Raw genomic sequence first — 19,351 nt, 5'->3', positions numbered from 1 at the left:
TCATCAGCCAGCTTTCACATGCACAGGTAACTGAAAACACGTGGCTTGGATCAGGTGCACCTATGTCTTCAAGGTGACATCTTTGCTTTTCAACACTTTAAAGAGGTCTTTTGCAGCAGACTTGCCCAACACAACGCAGCATTTGATTTTTTGACTGCTGCTTCCATGGCTGTTGATTGTGGATCCAAGCAAAATTAAATCCTTGACAACTTCAACCTTTTCCCCACTTATCGTGATGTTGCCTATTGGCCCAACTGTGAGGATTTTTGTTTTATGTTGATGTGTAATCCATACTGAAGGCTGTGGTCTTTGATCATCATAAGTAAGTGCTTCAAGTCCTCTTCACTTTCAGCAAGCAAGGTTGTGTCATCTGCATAGCACAGATAGTTAATGAGCCTTCCTCTAATCCTGATGCCCCATTCTTCATATAGTCCAGCTTCTCGGATTATTTGCTCAGCATACAGATTGAATAGGTATAGTGAAATGATACAACCCTGACGCACACCTTTTCTGACTTTAAACCATGCAGTATCCCCTTGTTCTGTTCAAATGACTGCCTGTTGGTCTATGTACAAGCTCTTCATAGTTAGTTAACTGTTTTGGAATTTCCATTCTTCACAATGTTATCCATAATTTGTTATGATCCACACAGTCAAATACCTCTGCATAGTCAATTAAACAGAAAGCAGAGCATACTAGAAAGTAAGCATCTTTCTAGTATGCTCTGCTTTCAGACAAGATCCATCTGACATCAACAAGGATGTTCCTCATTCCACATCTGCTTCTGAATCCAGCTTGAATTTCTAGCAGTTCCCTGTCAATGTACTCCTGCATTAGTTTTTGTGTTATCTTCAGCAAAATTTTATTTGCATGTGATATTAACGATACTATTTAATAATTTTCTCATTATGTTGGATCATCTTTCTTTGGGATAGGCACAAACATGGATCTTTTCCCACTGGGTGGCCAGGAAGTAGTCTTGTAAATTTCTTGGCATAGACAACTGAACACTTCCAGTGCTTCATTCATTTGTTGAAACATCTCAACTGGTATTCTGTCAATTCCTGAAGCCTTGTTTTTTCCAAGGTTTCTTCAGTGCAAATCAACTTTTTCTTTCAGTACCATCAGTTCTTGATCATATGCTACCACCTGAAATGGCTGAACATCAACCAAATCTTTTTGGTACACTAACTCTATTCCTTCCACCTTATTTTGATGCTTCCTGCGTTGTTCAGTATTTTGCTCATAGAATCCCTAAAATTGTAACTGGAAGCTTGAACTTTTTTCTTCAGCTTTTTCCACTTGAGAAATGTCGAGCGTGTTCTTTCCTTTTGGTTATAAAGTATTATTTCATTATAATACTCTGTCTTCGCGAGTTGCCCTTTTAAATCTTCTGTTCAGCTCTTTTACTTCATCATTTCTTCCGTTCGCTTTAGCTATCGATGTTCAAAAGCAAGTTTCAGAGTCAATTCTGATATCCATTTTGATCTTTTCTTTCTGTTTTGTCTTTTTAACGACGTTTTGCTTTCTGCATACATAATGTCCGTACGTCATTCTGCAACTCATTTGGTCTTCTGTCGTTAGTGTTCAACATATCACATCTATTCTTGAGATAGTCTTAAATTCAGTTGGGATATACTGAAAGTTGTAGTTTGGTTCTCATGCACTTAATTTTCTTGGTTTCACCTTGAACTTGCATATGAGCAATTGATGGTCTGTTCCACAGGTGGCCCCTGACCTTGTACTGACTGATAATACTGATGTTCTCCATCACCTCTTTCCAAAGATGTAGTTAAATTGATTCCTATGTATTCTATTTGGTTAGGTTCACACGTAAGGTTGCAGTGTATGTTGCTGAAAAAGGTATTTGCAATAAGTCATTGGTCTTACAAAACTCTATAATGCAATCTCCAGTGTCATTTGTATTACCAAGGCCATGTTTTTCAACTACTAATTCTTCTTGTTTCCAACTTCTGCATTCTAATCACCAGTAACTATCAAGGCTATCAATGAGCTCTGACTGCACGTTTAATCAATTTCAGACTACAGAAGTTGGGGAAAAATCTTCAATTTCCTCAATTCAGGCTTTAGTGGTTGGTGTGCAATTTGAATAATAGTCGTATTAATTGGAAACCTGGTGGTGTAGTGGTTAAGAGCTACAGCTGCTAACCAAAAGACTGGCAGTTTGAATCTACCAGGTGCTCCTTGGAAACTGTATAGGGCAGTTCTATTCTATTCTATATGGTCACTAAAAGGCAGAATCGACTCAACAGCAACAGTTATATATATGTACAGATACATGTAGACACATGGATATTATCCTACTACTGACAGCATTATACTTCAGGATAGATCTTGAAGTGTTCTTTTTGAGGATGAATGCTACGTCGTTCCTCTTTATTTTTTCCAGTAGACCGTATTATCGTCTGACTCAAAATGGCCAGGACCAGTCTATTTCAGTTCACTAATGCCTGGGATATCGATTTTTACGCATTCCATTTCATTTTTGACCACTTCCAATTCTGCTAGATTCATACTTCGTACATTCCACAGTCCAATTATTAGTGGATGTTTGGAGCCATTTCTTCTCCTTCTGAATAGTGCCACATCAGCTAACAAAGGTCCTGAAAGCTTGACTCCACCCACGTCATTAAGACTGACTCTACTTTGAGGAGGTAGATCTTCCCCAGTTGTTTTATGAGTGCCTTCCAACCCGAGGGGCTCATCTCCCAGCACTGTATCAGAAAATGTTCCACTGTTATTCATAAGTTTTCATTGGCCAATTATTTCCAAAGTAGGCCACCAGATTTTTTTTCCTAGTCTTAGTCTGGAAGAGCCACTGAAACCTGTTCAGCATGTCTGACCCTGCTGGTATCTGAAATACTGGTGGCACAGCTTCCAGCATCACAGCAACACGCAAGCCTCATAGTACTATAAACTGACAGATGAGTGATCTTTACCAACCCTAGGTCTAAAGGTTGTGCGGGCAGCTAGCAGAATCAGGAGACAGCAATATGTAGAAAGGATTGCTTGATACAAGTTTTGGCCTTCAGCAGAGTTACACAATTAACTGGGATGACCCAGTACAGAGGGAGTCAGGAGAATAAACACATAAAAATGGCTTAAGAGGGAATTCGGTAAAGACAGAAAAGCCATCTGAACTAGTTTCCTCTTAAAGCTAATGAGTAAATGTTATGAATTATGTTCTCCACCCCCGACCTAAAATATGCGTTGTCGCCCTAATTCCTGTACCTGTGGATGTAATCCAATGTAAATAGCTCACATGCGCTGTAACATAATGCAATCACCTTCCAAGACATTCTAATGTAATCAGTGAGTCAGTCTGTTATACCATAATAGATTGAGTCCTAGACCTAATCAATTCTGAGTTATAAAAAAAGCAGAACAGACACAACACACATGTGGTGGGAAAATGATGTGTGAGGATTGTCTACAAGCCAGGAGACCAAAAAACACCCGGAACTACCTAAAAGGAAGGAATCATCACTATTAATTACTGAGTTTGGGCAGCATCACAGGTAGGCAATAAGAAATGGCCTTTAGTAGGTGAGTGGCTTAATCATTTTTGACTCAGAGGAACAACTCAAAAGGCAGGGTGAAGGGTAAATGAAATGTGGAGAAGAGATGAAAATCTGAGTAGTGCAGAAGTAGAGACGACGGGAGGGGAAGAACAGAAGGGCATACCCGTCAAGGCAGAATTGAGAGGACTCAGTAACTAATCAGATGGATGAGAAATCTGAAATAACAAGGAGGTAAGAAGGACTCAGTGCTCCAGTTTCTGACAAGGGGTGGAAGTTGCAGCCATTCACAGAGATCAGCAGTAGGTAAAAAGAAAAAGAAGTGAAAGGGAAAATTCACCTTGCTGAATTCCAGATGCTCCTATCCATAAATGCTTCTTCCTGTTGACAGATTAGGTTTGAACTGTAAAATGACATCTTTAGAACAAATTGAAAAAATTCAAAACCAACTAGGTATTAAGGTATTATGGAATTACTGTTAATTTTGTTGACTATAGTAAGAATATTCTAGTTATACTTTCAAAAAACAATCCTTACCTCTTGGAAATGCATACTACCGTATTTACAGATGAAATGGTATGATGTCTGGACTTGCTTCCAAATACCCTAGCAAAGAAAACAAAACATGGTGGTTGGTGGTACTGGATGAAACAAGATTAGCACTGTGCATAACTTATGAAGCTCACCATCCTGACCCCAGCCACACTGCAATCATTTTTACTCCTGTAATGTGCTGCTACTTCTTCTGTGAAATGGGAATTTTGATTACTAACTTTTAAGTTGGCTGAAGGAATCGAATGTCACGCTGATGGTAAGGTACAGCGTCCGGCAAAGAACAACTGCCAATAAATGACAACAACTATTATTTTTATTTTCACAGCAGCTAGCACAGACCTGGGAATCCAGCTACCAGGATAAAATGCTGCTGGGGCAAGAATGGTGGTAACCTAAATGAGACCACAGGTCTGGGGTAATACACCTTGTACAGGCCCTTCTCCTTAGAACAGGCCTGGATGGTGGGAAAGGAGGCTGGGCCTCTGAGCCTCAGAAAGGATACTGCAGGGCACAAAATGTCAAGGACGCACAAAGGACATTCACATGGAGCAGAAGACACACTGTAGTGAAAGGCGGGTGGTACCCACCCAGAAGGAGTCTGACAGGAGCCAGGAGTCCTCTCTTTTTCTACAGGGTCCTCTCAGGACAGGCAGCGGTGTGAGGTGGACTTGGGAATGAGAACGGCAGTGTGAGCATAATGACTTTCTCTTTCTGTCCCCGCATGTCAGGCTAGGAAATCTCAAGTTTCAAATGAGGAGGCTTCCTCTTCATCAAAAACAAACAAACATCTCAGATCTGTCACAGAAGAGAAAAGTGCACAAACATTAAGCTAATACTGATTAGGGAATTCATCCTTTTTGTGCCTCAAGGCCACAAGTTGTATTATTACTTTAAACAGTTAATACTTACTAAACTCTTACTACATACCAGAAACAACTCCAGACATTATACAAGTTTATCTCCCAAGAGTCCCATGAGTTAGAGCTTATGGTAAACTGAGGCACAGAAAGGTTGTGCTTCTGGTACAAGGTAACAAAACTAACCTAACCTAAATTTGAACTCTAGCTGTGGAGTGCCACATTTTTAGCCAGGGAGGTCAGTAATAATGTCAGCAGTGATGAACCCTGAGGGATGTAACAATTCTCAGTGTATCCACACACACGGTTGAGAGAATGTAGATGAAACAAAATTATTCATAAGTTTCATTGTACTATTCTAAGTAGGTTTAAAGTCTGTCCTTAATGAAACATTAAAGTCCTGATATCAGGACAGCACCAGAGATGCTGGATGTGATCTGGATAGTCAGCCAACAGCCCTCAGATGTTTCCGCCCTACCTAACCCCACTACAGCCCCAAACCAGAGGGGATCAGCTGAGCTCCAAGGCTTGAGGCCAAAGTAGACAAGGGAAGATGGAATCAGCCAAATAGACACCTACACTACAACTGGATATCTTGGCACAAAGTAGAGTGGGCCCAGGCCTGCCACCCAACGAACACTGGGAGAGCAGATCTCTGAGAAGATGACCTGCCCCCACTCAGAAAAAAAACTGCCTGCCCTGCAGTTCACCACCACCAGAGTACGTTTCGCTGTCGGTCACAGGAAAAAAACTCCTCCATCCCCTAAAAGCCCCAGGGACCCCAGATCCCATACACTCTCCCATGAGCCCCCAGGAGTATTATACCGTTATTAAGCTCACCTCCAATCACGCCTACCCCCACAATAAACCAAGGCGCAGCACGTCCTGAGACACGACTCCTCCAGGCCCCTCTCAACTACCTCCTGGGACGTCTCCAGCCCCCAACAAAAATAAATAAACCTTGACATGCACGATGAGTCCTGGATGCCAACCATGACCTGGAAATGCAGGACCAAGGAAGCGCTCTCCTCCTCCCCCAAACATGGGGTTTTATAATCCTCGCCGCGCCCCCAGAGACAGGGAATGTTAGTCTCTGTGCCCCTGGCTGAACTCATCCCACAGCACAAATAACCCCAGGGATGACACCCGGAGCAGCCCTCTCTATTCGGGAATTGTTTGTCCCAGACTAATCCCACTCCTTTCAAAAAGGAAATTCCAAGTTCCAGGTCACTCTCGTCCCAGGCCCAACCCGTGCGCCTGAAGTCCGCAGAGCGCTCTACAACTCAAGAATTCAAGGTTGGGTCTTATTTACTCAACTTCCTCGCCCCAAAAGCGCGTCTAGAGCCGCGCCCCCTTCTCCTAAAATGGAGCGTCCGGAACCGGAGAAGCCGAACCGCCGAGCGCCGCCCCCGCCCGCCGCCGGGCCCTCTCCCCTCCCGCCGAGCTCCACCTCGGGCCCTAACGCTAGGCCCAACCCTTCCCGACCCTCCTTACCGCGGGGAAAAGACGCCCGGGGGTCGGGGACCCTGAGGGCCTCGCTCGGTCCCTCCACTCATCGGCCACGGGACTCCCCCAGAACTACAGTCCCCAGAATCCTCGCGGCCTGCGGCTCCCATTGGCCGTCACAGGAGCGGCTTCTGAGCCACGCGGGTCCCGGACCCGGACGACAGCCGTTGGGGCGACAGCCTCTTCCGTTTCTTTTTAAAATACTCATTCATCAAGCCCTAGCAGGTCCCGAAAGAAGTCTCCGCCCAGGCTTGCTCAAACGCTACACTCAAACGCTTTCGCTGACGCCTTCCGGACACCGCCCCCCGGCGCGCGACGTTACGTAAAAGGCGCTTCCGGTTGGCGTGCATGTCCCGTCCAGGGCGCTGGCTGAAAAGGTGGCTATTGACCTGACTCTTTCTGCTGAAGCAGAGCACGGTTCCCTGGGGTTAGGCCGTAACATATACCCCACCAGCCGTGAGCGCCATATAGGCCTGGCCTCGTGCTGCCCCGCACCCCTGTGGTCAGCCTCATTTTTCTTATGGGAAACAGACCAGGAAAGCAAAGAGGCTCCTGAAGTCTCAGTGGACCCCTTGCACTCAACTCCAGCGCTTTCCTCTGTCGTCATTTTCTTCTTGTCAAAGGTCTCAAAGTCAGTAGTAAACTCTCACCCTGCTCATGGGGAATGGAAGCCTCACTCAGGTCGGAGCCTGGCTTCTTGGCCTTTTTTCTGGGACCCTGATTGAGAACTGGGCTAGGCTAGTCCCTTCTGTAACACGCCAGTTGGGGTTCTACAAAGCAGGTGTACTTTCGTGCATGGAAATGGTGTTTAAATTGTAAGTGTAAATAAAAAATTAAATTGGATTTTCCCTGTTGCCAAAAGGGAAAGATACCTTTTCTTCCACAGTCTCAGGAGAATACATACTGTGTTCTTCATTTATACAACATTCTCAGAGACACGAAGCTCCAATCACGGAGAACAGATCTGTGCTTGCCAGGGAGGGTGGCAAGGATTTTGTATGAAGGGATTACAGAAGAGAGACTTTGAGTTGATGAAACTGGTCTCTATCCTGATTGTGGTGGTGGTTAAAAATAATGAAGCTGAACCCACTGTCTCATGTCATATACAAATACCAATTCAAAATGAATCACAGACCTAAAAGAAAGAGTTAAAATGGTAGAGCTCTTAGAAAAATATATAGGGTTAAAGCTTTTAGACCTTGATTAGGCAATGGATTCTTAGATATGACACCAAAGCATAAGGAACAAAATAAAAAAATAAACGTCATTAAATTAAAAACTGTGCTTCAGAGGACACCACCCAGGAAGTGAAAAGACAATCCACAGATTGTAAGAAAGTACTTGAAAAACATGTGTCTGATAAGGGACTTGTATCTAGAATACAAAAAAAAAAAAATTTACGATTCAATTTTAAAAGGCAAATACCCCCAATTAAAAAAATAGACGAAGAATTTGAATAGACATTTCTCCAAAGAAACTTTTAAAATGAACAATAAGGATATGAAAAGATACTCAAAACTGCAATGAAATACCACGTCACACCCATTAGAATGTCTTTATTCATAAAGATAAACAATAAAAAGTATGTGGAACCCTCATACATTGCTGGTAGGAATAAAAAACAGTGCATCTGCTATAGAAAAGATTTTGATGGTTCCTCAAGCAGTTAACTACAGAGTCAACATGTTGTGCACCACCGAGTCAATTCTGACTCATAACGACCCTATAAGACACAGTAATCATATCCACCCAGAGAGTCATAGAACCCAGTAATTCTCCTAGATATGTACCCAAGAGAATTGAAAACATACTATAGTGAGTTAATAGTGTCCCCTCTTTATTCATGTCCACTCAGAATCTCAGGATGTCACCTTATTTAGAATTAAGTTCACTGTAGAGTAATTTGCTAAGAAACTCAAGAATGAATCATACTGAATTCAGGGTAGTACCGAAATCCAATGACTGATGCCCTTATCAGAAGAGAAGACATAAACAGGAACACAAAGAAGAAGGCCATGTGAATACAGAGGCAGAGTTTGGAGTTATGTTGGCACAAACCAAGGAACTCCTAGGGCCACCAGAAGCTAGAAGAGTCAAGGAAGGATTCTCCCCTAGGGATGACATCAAGGACATCATACATGAAGAAAGCCAAAGGTCATTAAAAACAGAACATAAAGAAAAGACCAAAATGGATGCTAAAAGAAAATCTTAAACTTGCTCTTGAACGTAGATTAGCTAAACTGAATGGTGGAAATGATGAAGTAAAAGAGCTGAACAGAAGATTTGAAAGGGCAACTCAGAAAACAAAATAAAGTATTATAATGAAATGTGAAAAAACCTGGAGCTAGACAACCAAAAGGGAAGAACGCATTCAGCATTTCTCGAGATGAAAGAAACTGAAAAAAAATTCAAGCTTTGAATTGAATTTTGAAGGATTCAAATTGAAAATATTGAACAACACAGGAAGCATCAAAAGAAGATGGAAAGAGGCGGAGCCAAGATGGGAGAATAGACAGACGCTTCCGTCGAGCCCTCTCTACAACAAAGACCTGAAAAAACAAGTGAAACGAGTATATTTGTGACAAGCTGGGAGCCCTGAGCATCAAAGGCAAGCTTGGACAACAAACTGGGGGTGGGGGGGGAGAGGAAGAGGTCATTCAGAAGTAGAGAGGAGTTACGGGACCCGAATCGCTGGGAGCCCTCAGGCACCACTCCCAGAGCGGCAGCGGAGGGCTACTACTAGCGTTCGGCCGCAGTTTCCTCAGGGAGAAGCAGCAGCCAAACAGCCCACTGACACCTCTAGAACGTGAGGAGAATGGTGCTGCTCTTGGCAAAAGCTAAGTACTTGCATATATTTAACTGCGCCTCCCCCCGCCCCACCCCCAAGCCAGCTTCAGTGGCTGAATCCCTGGGCCTGAGATAGACCCTGGTGAGCACCTAGAGCCATCCTCCAGGCCTTGGGAAAGGAAAAAATTTGCAACTGGGGGGAAAAGATAATTTGCTAGCTCCATTAACCAAGGGAGCTCAGGACAGAAGCAGCTCCTGTCGAGACATAAACCATCCGTGGATCTTGAGCACCTGTCCCTTCTGCATGGACCTGTGTGGGCCTATTTTGGGAGAATAGGCCCTTGTTGGCAAACTCCAACCATTTCAGCTGTGTGGTGGAGAGGTGGGTGTTTGACATTTGACATTGCTTTGCCTATAAAACAAGGCCCTCACCTACCCACATCAGGGACCTAACCACTGGTAGCTCCACTCAGGTCACCAAGCCACCCATGACAGGGGTCCAAAGATAACTGGTACCTCCCAGTCCTTACAACCAAAAATTTTGGGTGCCCATGGTCCCTCTGCAGAACCCACCCACCAGCATGCTCTAGGGAACAGAGATGCGTTTTCCTCAGAGACACTTGGGGGTGGGTTCTCAGCCCCCTGCCTTGTTCAGAGCGTGACCCCCTGCTGCAATCAGATACCAGTATACATGCCAATCACCCCTGCCCCTCTAAGACTGTAGGACACAGCCTATACCACACACTTGATATCAGCTACCTGGAAACCTGAGCTGAATTCATACAAGAAAACTGAATGGACTCCTCGACTGATATACCTCATGACAGCTCTAGCCAGCTGGGGACAGGACACCAGAGCTCCAAAGGCGAAAATAATCAAGCTAGCTCACTCAAACAACCCATAGGGGTATACCAAAACAAAACAAAGCAAGTAGCTACAACACAGTAAGCAAGCACAAACTAATACAATAACTTATAGATGGCTCGGAGACAACAGTCACTATCAAGTCATATAAAGAAACAGACCATGATCACCTCAACAGGCTCTCAAAACACAGAATCCAGGGATCTTCTAGATGAAAGTGCATTCCTTGAATTACCAGATGCAGAATGCAAAAGTTTAATATACAGAACCTTTCAAGACATCAGGAAGGAAATGAGGCAATACGCAGAACAAGCCAAGGAACACACAGATAAAGCAACTGAAGAAATTAGAAAGATTATTCAGGAACATAATGAAAAGTTTAATAAGCTGGAAAAATCCATAGACAGACAGCAATCACAAATTCAAAAGATTAACAATAAGATTACAGAATTAGATAACTCAATAGAAAGTCAGAGGAGCAGAATTAAGCAAGTAGAAGCTAGAATTTCTGAACTTGAAGATAAATCACCTGGCACTAAAATATTTGAAGAAAAATCAGATAAAAGAATTAAAAAAAAATGAAGAAACCTTAAGAATCATGTGGGACTCTATCAAGAGACATAATCTGTGAGTGATTGGAGTACCAGAACAGGGAGGGATAACAGAAAATACAGAGAAAATTGTTAAAGATTTGTTGGCAGCAAACTTCCCTGATATTGTGAAAGATAAGAAGATATCTATCCAAGATGCTCATCGAACTCCATATAAGGTAGATCTTAAAAGAAAGTCACCAAGACATATTATAATCAAGCTTACCAAAACCAAAGATAAAGAGACAATTATAAGAGCAGCGAGAGATAAAAGAAAAATCACCTACAAAGGAGAGCCAATAAGAATAAGCTTGGACTACTCGGCAAAAACCATGCAGACAAGAAGGCAATGGGATGACATATTTAAAAAATTGAAGGAATAAAACTGCCTGCCAAGAATGATATATCCATTGAAACTGTCTCTTAAATATGAAGGTGAAATTAAGACATTTTCAGATAAATACAAGTTGAGGGAATTCGTCAAAACCAAACCAAAACTACAAGAAATACTAAAGGGAGTTCTTTGGTTAGAAAATCAATATCAGGTATCAACCCAAGACTAGAACACTGGGCAGGGCAACCAGAAGCCAACCCAGACAGGGAAATCCAAAAAACCAAAGCAAGATTTAAAAAAAAAAAAAGCCCAACACAGGGTAACAGCGATGTTATTATACAAAAGAAGGCAACATTAAAATAATAAAGAGGGACTAAGAAACGTAATCATACACCTTCCATATGGAGAGGAAGATATGGCGATACAAAGAAATAGAAGTTAGTTTTAAATTTAGAAAAATAGGGGTAAATAATAAGGTAACCACAAAGCAGACAAACTATCCCACTCATCAAAATAAAATACAAGGGAAAAATACAGACTCAGCAGAAACAAAATCAACAACAACAAATACGAGGAAAGGACAATGTATAAAGAAAATCTACTCAGCACATAAAATCAAGTGGGAAGAAGAAACTGTTAACACACCAAAAAAGACATCAAAATGATAGCACTAAATTCCTACCTGTCCATAATTACCCTGAATGTCAATGGTCTAAATGCACCAATAAAGAGACAGAGAGTGGCACAATGGATTAAAAAAAAAAGATCCATCTATATGCTGCCTACAAGAGACGCACCTTAGACTTAGAGACACAAACAAACCAAAACTCAAAGGATGGAAAAAAATATATCAAGCAAACAACAATCAAAAAAGACGAGGAGTGGCAATATTAATTTCTGACAAAATAGACTTTAAAGTTAAATCCATCAGAAAGGATAAGGAAGGACACTATGTAATGATTAAAGGGACAATACACCAAGAAGATATAACCCTATTAAATATTTATGCACCCAATGACAGGACTGCAAGATACATAAACTCTATCAGCATTGAAAAGTGAGATAGACAGCCCCACAATAATAGTAGGAGACTTTAACACACCACTTTCGGTGAAGGACAGGATATCCAGAAAGAAGCTCAATAAAGACACGGAAGATCTAAATGCCACAATCAACCAACCTGACCTCATAGACATATATAGAACACTCCACCCCACAGCAACCAACTATACTTTCTTTTCTAGTGCACATGGAACATTCTCTAGAATAGACCACATATTAGGTCATAAAGCAAGCTTAGCAGAATCCAAAACATTAAAATATTACAAAGCATCTTCTCTGACCATAGGCCATAAAAGTGGGAATCAATGCCAGGAAAAGAAATCAAACACTTGGAAACTGAACAATACCCTGCTCAAAAAAGACTGGACTATAGAAGACATCAAGGATAGAATAAAGAAATTCATAGAATCCAATGAGAATGAAAACACTTCCTATCAGACACTTTGGGACACAGCAAAAGCAGTACTCAGAGGCCAATTTATATCAATAAATGCACACATCCAAAAACAAGAAAGGGTCAAAATCAAATAATTATCGCTACAACCTGAACAAATAGAAAGAGAGCAACCAAAGAAACCCACAGGCACCAGAAGAAAACAAATAATAAAAATTAGAGCTGAACTAAATGAAATAGAAAACAGAAAAACAATTGAAAGAATTAACAAGACCAAAAGCTGGTTTTTTGAAAAAAATCAACAAAATTGATAAATCACTGGCCAAACTGACAAAAGAAAAACAGCAGAGGAAACAAATAACCCATATAAGAAATGAGATGGGTGATATTACAACAGACCCAACTGAAATTAAAAGGATCATATCAGATTACTATGAAAAACTATACTCAAACAAAATTGAAAACCTAGAAGAAATGGATGAATTCCTAAAAACACACTACCTACCTAAAGTAACACAAACAGAGGTAGAACAACTAAATAGACACATAACAAAAGAAGAGATTGAAAAGGTAATCAAAAAACTCCCAACAAAAAAAAGCCCTGGTCCGGACGGCTTCACTGCAGAGTACTACCAAACTTTCAGAGAAGAGTTCACACCACTACTACTAAAGGTATTTCAGAGCATAGAAAAGGATGGAATACTACCAAACTCATTCTATGAAGCCACCATATCCCTAATACCAAAACCAGGTAAAGACACCATAAGAAAATTATAGACTTATATCCTTCATGAATGTAGATGCAAATATCCTCAACAAAATTCTAGCCAACAGAATCCAACATCATATCAAGAAAGTAATTCACCATGACCAAGTGGGATTCATACCAGGTATGCAGAAATGGTTCAACTTTAGAAAAACAATTAATGTAATTCACCACATAAATAAAACAAAAGACAAGAATCACATGATTTTATCAATTGATGCAGAAAAGGCATTTGATAAAGTTCAACACTCATTCATGATAAAAACTCTCAGCAAAATACGAATACAAGGAAAATCTCTCAACGTAATAAAGAGCATTTATACAAAGCTAACAGCCAACATCACCCTAAATGCAGAGAGCCTGAAAACATTCCCATTGAGATCAGGAACCAGACAAGGATGCCCTTTATCACCACTCTTATTCAACATTCTGCTGGAAGTCCTAGCCAGAGCAATTAGGTTAGATAAAGAAATAAAGGGCATCCAGATTGGCAAGGAAGAAGTCAAAGTATTTCTATTTGCAGGTGACATGATTTTATACACAGAAAACCCTAAGGAATCCTCCAGAAAAACACTGAAACTAATAGAAGAGTTCAGCCGAGCATCAGGATACAAGATAAACATACAAAAATCAGTTGGATTCCTCTACACCAACAAAAAGAACATCGAAGAGGAAATCACCAAATCAATGCCATTTACAGTAGCCCCCAAGAAGATAAAATACATAGGAATAAATCTTATCAGAGATGTAAAAGACTTATACAAAGAAAACTACAATACACTTCTGCAAGAAACTGAAGGAGACTTACATAAGCGGAAGAACAGACCTTGCTCGTGGATAGGAAGACTTAACATTATAAAAATGTCTATTCTACCAAAAGCGATCTATACATTTAATGAAATTCCGATCAAAATCCCAAGGACATTCTTTAATGAGATGGAGAAACAAATCACCAACTTCATATGGAAGGGAAAGAGGCCCCAGATAAATAAGGCATTACTGAAAAAGAAGAACAAAGTGGGAGGCCTTACTTTACCTGATTTTAGAACCTATTATACCGCCACAGTAGTCAAAACAGCCTGGTACTGGTACAACAACAGATACACAGACCAATGGAACAGAATTGAGAATCCAGACATAAATCCATCCACATATGAGCAGCTGATATTTGACAAAGGCCCCAAAACAATTAAATGGGGAAAAGACAGTCTTTTTAACAAATGGTGTTGGCATAACTGGACATCCATCTGCAAAAAAAATGAAACAAGACGCATACGTCACTCCATGCACAAAAACTAACTCAAAATGGATCCAAGACCTAGATATAAAATCTAAAAGAATAAAGATCATGGAAGCTCCTAAAAATCAAACACCTATGCTCATCCAAAGACTTCACCAAAAGAGTAAAAAGACTACCTACAGACTGGGAAAAAGTTTTTAGCTATGACATTTCTGATCAGTGCCTGATCTCTAAAATGTACATGATACTGCAAAAACTCAACTGCAAAAAGACAAATAACCCAATTAAAAAATGGGCAAAAGATATGAATAGACACTTCACCAAAGAAGACATTCAGGTAGCTAACAGTTATATGAGGAAATGTTCACGATCATTACCCATTAGAGAAATGCAGATCAAAACTGCAATGAGATTTCATCTCACTCCAACAAGGCTCGCATTAATCCAAAACACACAAAATAATAAATGTTGGAGAGCCTGTGGAGAGATTGGAACATTTATACACTGCTGGTGGGAATGTAAAATGGTACAACCACTTTGGAAATCGATCTGGCACTTCCTTAAAAAGCTAGAAATAGAACTACCATACGATCCAGCAATCCCAGTCTTTGGAATATATCCTAGAAAAATAAGAGGTTACACGAACAGATATATGCACACCCATGTTTATTGTAGCACTGTTTACAACAGCAAAAAGATGGAAGCAACCAACGTGCCCATCAATGGATGAATGGATAAAGAAATTATGGTATATTCACAGAATGGAATACTATGCATTGATAAAGAACAGTGAGGAATCTGTGAAACATTTCATAACATGGAGGAGGAACCTGGAAGGCATTATGCTGAGTGAAATTAGTCAATTGCAAAAGGACAAATATTGTATAAGACCACTATTATAAGAATTTGAGAAATAGTTTAAACTGAGAAGAAAACATTCCTTTGTGGTTACAAGAGGGGGGAGGGAGGAAGAGTGGGAGAGGAGCATTCACTAATTAGATAGTAGATAAGAACTACTTTAGGTGAAGGGAAAGACAGCACACAATACAGGGGAGGTCAGCACAACTGGACTAAACCAAAAGCAAAGAAGTTTTCTGAATAAACTAAATGCTTCAAAGCCCAGCGTAGCAGGGGCAGGTGTCTGGGGACCATGGTTTCAGGGGACATCTAAGTCAATCGGCATAATAAAATCTATTAAGAAAACATTCTGTATCCCACTTTGAAGAGTGGCGTCTGGGGTCTCAAACGCTAGCAAGCAGCCATCTAAGATGCATCAATTGGTCTCAACCCACCTGGATCAAAGGAGAATGAAGAACACCAAGGACAAAAGGCGATTATGAGCCCAAGAGACAGAAAGGGCCACATGAACCAGAGACTACATCATCCTGAGACCAGAAGAACTAGATGGTGCCTGGCTACAACTGATGACTGCCCTGACAGGGAACACAACAGAGAACCCCTGCGGGAGCATGAGAGCTTTGGGATGCAGACCCCAAATTCTAATAAGACCAGACTTAATGGTCTGACTGAGAGTAGGACCCCGGTGGTCATGGCCCCCAAAGCTTCTGTTGGCCCAGGACAGGAACCATTCCTGAAGCCAACTCTTCAGACATGGATTGGACTGGATGATGGGTTGGAGAGGGATGCTGGTGAGGAGTGAGCTTCTTGGATCAGGTGGACACTTGAGACTATGTTGGCATCTCCTACCTGGAGGGGAGATGAGAGGGTAGAGGGGGTTAGAAGCTGGTGAAGCGGACACGAATAGAGAGAGTGGAGGGAGAGAGTATGCTGTCTCATTAGGGGGAGAGTAATTGGGAGTGTGTAGCAAGGTGTATATGGTTTTTGTGTAAGAGACTGACTTGATTTGTAAACTTTCACTTAAAGCACAATAAAAATTACTAAAAAAAAAAAAAAAAGGAAGAAGGAAGGAATACAGAGTCACTGAACTAAGAAGAATTGGTCCATGTTCAACCATTTCAGGAGGTAGCATATGATCAAGAAATGATATCGAAGGAAGACATCCAAGCTGCGCTGAAGGCATAATTGAAAAACAAGGCTCCAGGAACTGACTGAATACCAGTGGAGATGTTTCATAAAAGCACTAGAGGTGCTCACTCGTCTATGCCAAGAAATTCAGAAGACAGCTATCTGGCCAGCCAACTGGAAGAGATCTACATTTGTGCCCATTCCAAAGAAATGCGACCCAACAGCATGAGAAAATTTTCAAATAATGTCATTAATATCACATGCAAGTAAAATTTTGCTGAAGATATTTCAAAAACGGTTGCAGTAGAACATCAACAGAGAGCTGCCAGAAATTCAAACCAGATTCAGAAAAGGATGTGGAATGAAAGATATCATTATTGATGTGAGATGTATCTTGACTGAAAGGAGAGGATACCAGGAAGATGTTTACCTGTGTTTTACTGACTATGCAAAGGCATTTGACTGTGTGGATCATAACAAATTATGGATAACATGGCAAAGAATGGGAATTCCAGGACACTTAATTGTGCTAATGTGGAACCTGTACATAGACCAAGAGGAAGTTGGCTGAAGAAACAAGGGGAACAGTCAGGAAAGGTGTGCGTTAGGGTTGTATCCTTTCACCATACATATTCAATCTGTAATGCTGAGCAAATAATCCAAGAAGCTGGACTATATGAAGAAGAACAGGGTATCAGGCAGGATTGCAGGAAGACTCGTTAACAACCTATGACACGCAGATGACAGAACCTGCTTGCTGAAAGTGAAGAGGACCCGAAGCACTTACTGATGAAGATCTAAGATCACAGCCTTCAGTATGGATTGCACTTCATCATAAAGAAAACAAAAATCCTCATAAGTGGACCAATAAGCAACATCATGATAAATGGAGAAAAGATTGAAGTTACCAAGAATTTCATTTTATTTGGATCCACAATCAATGCCCATGGAAGGGGCAGTCGAGAAAAGAAATGCCATATTGCATTAGGCAAAGCTGCTACAAAAAGACCTCTTTTAATGTTGAAAAGCAAAGATGTCACTTTGAGGACTAAGCTGCCCCCAATCTAAGCCATGGTATTTTCATCTGCCTCATATGCATTCGAAAGCTGAACAGTGAATAAGGAAGATCAAAGATGAATCGACACATTTGAATTGTGGTGTTGGTGAAGAATATTAAATATACCATGGACTTCCAGAAGAATGGTGGACCTCTGGTGGCACAGAATTTTAAGAGCTCAGGCTGCTAACCAAAATGTCAGCAGTTCGAATCTACCAGCCGTTCCTTGGAAATCCTATGGGACCATTCTACTCTGTCCTATAGTGTCACTATGAGTCAGAATAGGCTTCACAGCAATGAATTTGGTTTTTTTTTTTTTTTTTTTCCCAGCTAGAAGAATGAACAAATCTATTCAGGAACAAGTACAGCCAGAATGCTCCTTAGAAGTGAGAATGGTGATGCTGCTTTATCTCACATACTTTGGACATGTTAACAGAAGTGACCAGTCCCTGGAGATGGACATCACGCTTGGTAAGATAGATGGCCAGTGAAAAAGAGGAAGACCCTCAGCTAGATGGACTGACAGGGTGGCTGCAACAATGCACTCAAACATACCAATGATTCTGAGGATGGCACAGGACTGGGAAGTGTTTCCCTGTGTTGTACATAGGGTCATTATGAATCAAAACCAACTTGACGGCACCTAACAATAATGACAAAATTCCAATGCCCCACCAAAAACCCTAAGACACACAGAGAAAAGAAGAACAATGGCCAATCCAAATGAGCATGATGAAGGAGTGAAAGTGCATTTGTGGAAGACTGAAAAATGAAAAGAACAAAATTATATAATACGACAATGTTAATCTTAATAAATAGATAAGGGAAAACATAGACAAAGATCTAAAAGAAATAAGGAAAGCAATGCAAGAACAATTTGAGGACCTAAAGAAATACACACAAAAAAATCAAACAGAAATACTGCAACTGATAGGGGCAATAAATGAAATGAGAAATACAATGGAAGGATTTAATCATAGAAAAGAATAAATCAGCAAATTAGAGGATGGGAGAGTCAAAATTTCAAAGGCTTAAGAGCAAGAAGAACAGAGCCTCAAGAAAGATGAGCACAGTTTAATGGAATTGTGGGACAATAATAAAAGACCTACTATATGCATCATGGGTACTGAAGGACATGAAAGAAAGTGACAGAAAGAATATTTGAAGAAATAATGACAGAAAATTTTTCTAATCTGACAAGGACTTGAATCTACAAATCCAAAAGGTCCAAAGAGCCCAAGCAGAATGAACCCAAAAGATCTACACCAAAACACATGATAGTTAGGCTCTCAAAAGTAAATAGAAATTGAGAATCCTGAAAGCAGTGAGAGAAAAGCAAACAGTCACATACAAATGATAATCAATAAGCGCCAATTTCTCTCCAGAAACATTGGAGGCCAAAAGGCAATGAAATGATATATTTAAAGTGATGAAATTAAAACCAAACAAACAAACAAAAAAAAAAACAGTCAAATAAGAATACTGCACGAGGCAAAACTGAACCTTTAAGAATTAGGGTGAAATTAAAACATTTACAGACGAAAAGAAGCTGAGAGAGTTCATATCCCCTACACCTGCCCTATAAGAGACACTAATGGTAGGTAGTTCTGTAGATGGAAGGGAAAAGACATGAGAAAGTAATTCAGAGCCATACACAGAAAGATTTATTAAAAAAGGGAATTGCATGGACAAGCATAATGGCTAGTAACAGGTATTCACACTTAATAATTCTAATTGTTTTCACCTTCATGCTTTTAAATAACAAAGTATAAAAAGCAAAGATAAAATCAGGTTACAGGGTACATAAAATGTAA

The 19,351-nt window shown here is 40.7% G+C and overlaps 1 protein-coding gene across 1 annotated transcript in view; it reads right to left on the bottom strand.

Moving 5' to 3' along the window:
• Positions 1–4,801: 4,801 nt before the first annotated feature.
• Positions 4,802–19,351, bottom strand: part of LOC126067740 (zinc finger protein 343-like) — a 213,047-nt gene continuing 198,497 nt past the window's right edge. Inside the window, exon 6 of the mRNA XM_049869923.1 lies at positions 4,802–4,889. Coding sequence (XP_049725880.1) covers positions 4,834–4,889 — 56 coding nt within the window. The 3' untranslated portion in view covers positions 4,802–4,833. The remainder of the gene's footprint in view (positions 4,890–19,351) is intronic.

The sequence above is a fragment of the Elephas maximus genome, chromosome 25, assembly GCF_024166365.1.
Source record: "Elephas maximus indicus isolate mEleMax1 chromosome 25, mEleMax1 primary haplotype, whole genome shotgun sequence".
NCBI lineage: Eukaryota > Metazoa > Chordata > Mammalia > Proboscidea > Elephantidae > Elephas > Elephas maximus.
This window is presented reverse-complemented; position numbering and strand designations above follow the sequence as displayed.